The 4,553-nt window shown below is 46.3% G+C and overlaps 1 protein-coding gene across 1 annotated transcript; it reads right to left on the reverse strand.

Moving 5' to 3' along the window:
• Positions 1–1,606, reverse strand: LOC122128991 (GTPase IMAP family member 9-like; the record flags this gene model as incomplete). Its single annotated transcript, XM_042704038.1, has 3 exons — positions 1,540–1,606; positions 1,148–1,162; positions 1–596 (listed from the first exon to the last, which is right to left on the reverse strand). Coding segments are annotated over exons 1-3 (678 nt in total), but the record flags the coding sequence as incomplete, so codon positions are not given.
• Between the last annotated feature and the right edge of the window lie 2,947 nt (positions 1,607–4,553).

Genomic DNA, 4,553 nt, shown 5'->3' on the forward strand with positions numbered 1-4,553 from the left:
TATTTCTCTTCTCTGTCTCTCCATCTCATAATGTTGTCCTCTGTTTCCAGTCACCATCTCTTCAATCTTCTCCATCAGCTGTGTAACCTGCATGTGATCTTCTATCTTCTGATTGTTGAGGACATGATATCTGTTCCCACATTTCTCTACCAGCCACTGCAGACTCTCTCCTTCACTCTCAATGTGCTGCTCAATGGGTGTGTCTCCCAGACAGTCTCCACGGGTGAACAGCACTATAGTGTGACTCCACACTCTCTCACTAAGAAGCTCCAGGTGTTCCTGTAGGGATCTTCTGTGTGTCTCTGTTAATGGAGTGTCCACACGTATGACTAGCAGCAGAGCGTGGGGTCCAGGAGGACACAGAGACACACTGAGCTCAATCTCATTTTTAGTCAGTTCAGGAGTTTCCTCTAACTGATAGTTCCTCCACCATCCTGGAGCATCCACCACAGTGACCTGCCTCCCTGCTACTTGACCCTGTCTCTTCACACACTGAGCTGTTCTCCCTACAGTATCAAACTCCTCTCTGCCCAGGATGGTGTTTCCTGATGAACTCTTCCCAGCTTTTCTGTAGCCCAGCAGCATAATCCTCAAATCTGTGAGATCATGAGTGACGGCTTGAAGAAAAAAGTATAAAATAATTGCAAAAGCTTAAGAAACTTTTAAGCTCACATTAAAATGACAGCAGGGACTTGAAACATAAGATCTTTTAATAAACTTTTAAGCTCACACATTAATATGACTGCAAGCTTGAAACAGAAGATCTTTTAATAAACTTTTAAGCTCACACATTAAAATGACTGCAGTCTCTTGAAACAGAGGAACTTTTCTAAAATGCAACTGCGATGAACCAACTGAATGCATTACTCACTGGAACTGAGTGTAGGAGCTGCCATGTCCTCTGGATCCAGTCAGTCAGTCAGTGTGGATAACCACTCTCTGCTGTGCCATGTCCTCTGGATCCAGTCAGTCAGTCAGTGTGGATAACCACTCTCTGCTGTCTGTCTGTGGTGTGGGTCACTGCAGCTGCGTTTAAACTATAATAAAACTATCCCTCTATTATAGGTGTTTCCACAAATTGAGCACGAAACATCTTTGATCTTTGTAAAATATTATGTGTTTCTTTCATGAAAGGTAGTTTCTTTACCTGACTCTGTGGTGTCTGCAGAAAATAGAGGCAGCAAAGAAACAGGTCTCACTGGTTAAGAGGACAGCTACGTGTCCTCTCCTCTGATTGGTTAGCCCCCATGGAATATATGTTATCAAAATAAACAGTGATGAACTTCTGTAACCACCTGGGCTTGTGACGGCCCTGTTTCATGAATGTTTATGTTTATACAGTGAGTTTCCATCAGCAGGGTACTTCCACAACCACACAGATGGGAAAGATTTAATCAGGCATTTGTGTTGCAGTATTCACTGCTGCCAGAGTTGCTGTGTTAATGTGGGTGTGGCTTGTAATCCTGATGTGTCAGGTGACTGTGGAGGGGCCGTCTGATTGGCTCAGCACTCACCTGTGTGGGACTCCTGCTGCCAAACCTCCTCCACTCTCTCCTCCACCAGAGAGGCCTTTCAGCACCTCCCTCCACACTGACACCTGTGCCATGGGACTCAACAGCACCTCCTCCACACTGACACCTGTGCCATGGGACACAACAGCACCTCCTCCACACTGACACCTGTGCCATGGGACTCAACAGCACCTCCTCCACACTGACACCTGTGCCATGGGACTCAACAGCACCTCCTCCCACACTGACACCTGTGCCATGGGACTCAACAGCACCTCCTCCACACTGACACCTGTGCCATGGGACTCAACAGCACCTCCTCCACACTGACACCTGTGCCATGGGACTCAACAGCACCTCCTCCACACTGACACCTGTGCCATGGGACTCAACAGCACCTCCTCCACACTGACACCTGTGCCATGGGACTCAACAGCACCTCCTCCACACTGACACCTGTGCCATGGGACTCAACAGCACCTCCTCCACACTGACACCTTTGCCATGGGACTCAACAGCACCTCCCTCCACACTGACACCTGTGCCATAGGACTCAACAGCACCTCCTCCACACTGACACCTGTGCGATGGGACTCAACAGCATGAAGTGGGCACATTTACTGGGCTCAGATGAAGTCCCTTTAGACCTGCACATCCTGACACCATCACAGTTCTGAATGGTACAGGGTTACCAGGCAACCAGGGATTGTGTAAATAACCACAAGTTGTACAGGCTGTCTGCCATCAGCAATCACTGAAGCCATTTATTCATCTTTGCAAACTTAGTTAGTAAGGATGAAAGGGTTGTCTTTGCTGTATCTGTACATTTTGGGATTGTAAGTACATGACACTGTCCTGTTTAACATCTTGTGCTAAATGTGTTGAGAGATTTGTCATTTGACTTTTGATATCCATGGAAACGTGTGTCTTGATAGTGAATGTAGGGTGTAACTGGAGTGCTAGGGCCCTCTTGTGGTAGTTCAATATGACTGCACAAATACATCTCCATAAAGCCTATACTGTATGTATGTATGTGTTCTTTTTTATAACTATATAACATATATGTATGTGTTTTCTTTTATATCCGTATATAATCTATATGTGTGTGTTTTATTTTGTATCCCTATATATTCTATATATACTGTAAGTGTTTTCTTTTGTATCCCTATATAGCCTATATGTGTGATTCTGCAGTATCAAAGGTGGTCCTGGCAATATATATATGATAGTTATAATATATTATAATATATATAATAGTGTTGAACTGTATATATTTGAAAAGTAGACTATTCAAGGTTTTTGGGGGTGTTATTTCTATGTCTATTAGACAAAAACTTGCAGACTTGCTTTGTGTAGCTGAATGCTAGGGACATTTTTGGGTCTCAGGTCAAGGGTCAACCCTGGAGCAGTGGAGCAGCTTGGTGCGGATTACTAGGACCCCTGTGACCTCTGGGCCCCTGTGACCTCTGGGCCCCTTTGACCTCTGGGCCCCTGAGACCTCTGAGCGCCTGTGACCTCTGCGCTCCTGTGACCTCTGGGCTCCTGTGACCTCTGGGCTCCTGTGACCTCTGGGCCCCTGTGACCTCTGGGCCCCTGTGACCTCTGGGCTCCTGTGACCTCTGGGCCCCTGAGACCTCTGGGCCCCTGAGCCTCTGACAGTGCAGTGATCCAGGCCAGAGAATGAGCAACAATTAAGTGGAATAAGAAGATAATTTCAGTTCCAATAAATGTGTGTTATGTTGAATGCTACTGTTTCTGGCAAAATTAGACTAAAACGTTTGTTGTATGTCTTATTCTGAGGTAGAATGTAATGAGCTATATTTTGTGGATGTGGCTGCTGTACACTGATAGGGTCTGAAACAGTACTTCTTCTTAATTTTTGGCACAAAACTAAACTAAAAGTACCTTGATCCTACCCTTAGGCTGATCACGCTCCTTACCGTGTGCACTCTTCAGAGTGCGGGAGAGAGAAGAGAGCGTAGGTGTGTGACCAGTTGTCTTTGTCCACCAGGTCAGGGGAATCAAGTCGGTTAAGGTGACAGTTACAGGTTGATTGGAGGAGAGGCTGATGTTCCAATAAATGTATGATATCTTCAATGATAATGTTTCTGGCAAATGTTGAGTGAGACTGTGAATGGAACAATAGTTTGTGGATGTGGCAGCTGTACACTGATAGGGTGTGAAGTATCTGTTGGTAATGTTTGGCAAAACAGGTGTCGACCTACAAAGCACCTTGGGCCCCAATTCAGCTGTGAATGTGCTGCAGTGGAGGCCATTATTTGAATAAAGCAGAACACTCTCCTTACTATTCCCCATGAACTTAGATTTTAAATCAGAACTAAAGATAGATTTGAAGATAGCCAGTCAGGGTGAAAGGGCATGAGAGACTCAACATGTCTCCTCAGTGTCATGAACTCAGCATGTCTCTCCTCAGTGTCATGAGCTCAGCATGTCTCTCTTAAGTGTCATGAACTCAGCATGTCTCTCCTCAGTGTCATGAACTCAGCATGTCTCTCCTCAGTGTCATGAGCTCAGCATGTCTCTCCTCAGTGTCATGAACTCAGCATGTCTCTCCTCAGTGTCATGAGCTCAGCATGTCTCTCCTCAGTGTCATGAACTCAGCATGTCTCTCCTCAGTGTCATGAACTCAGCATGTCTCTCCTCAGTGTCATGAACTCAGCATGTCTCTCCTCAGTGTCATGAACTCAGCATGTCTCTCCTCAATGTCATGAACTCAGCATGTCTCTCCTCAATGTCATGAACTCAGCATGTCTCTCCTCGGTGTCAAGAGCTCAGAGGAGCAGCACAGAGGAGGTGGAGGTGGAGGAGGAGGTGGAGGTGGTGGATGAGGAGGAGGAGGAGGAGGAGGAGGTGGAGGAGGAGGAGGTCCCGGTGTGTGGAGATCAGGGGGACTTTTGCCCTCAGCTACTGTAACCCACACCAACAGGACTTCAGAACCTATCAAGCGTCATGTGTGTTCATGTGTACATGTGTACATGCTGCATTGCTGCTGTTCTACTGTGCTGTGGTCCGTATCTCTTT

The sequence above is a fragment of the Clupea harengus genome, unplaced genomic scaffold, assembly GCF_900700415.2.
Source record: "Clupea harengus unplaced genomic scaffold, Ch_v2.0.2, whole genome shotgun sequence".
Lineage (NCBI taxonomy): Eukaryota > Metazoa > Chordata > Actinopteri > Clupeiformes > Clupeidae > Clupea > Clupea harengus.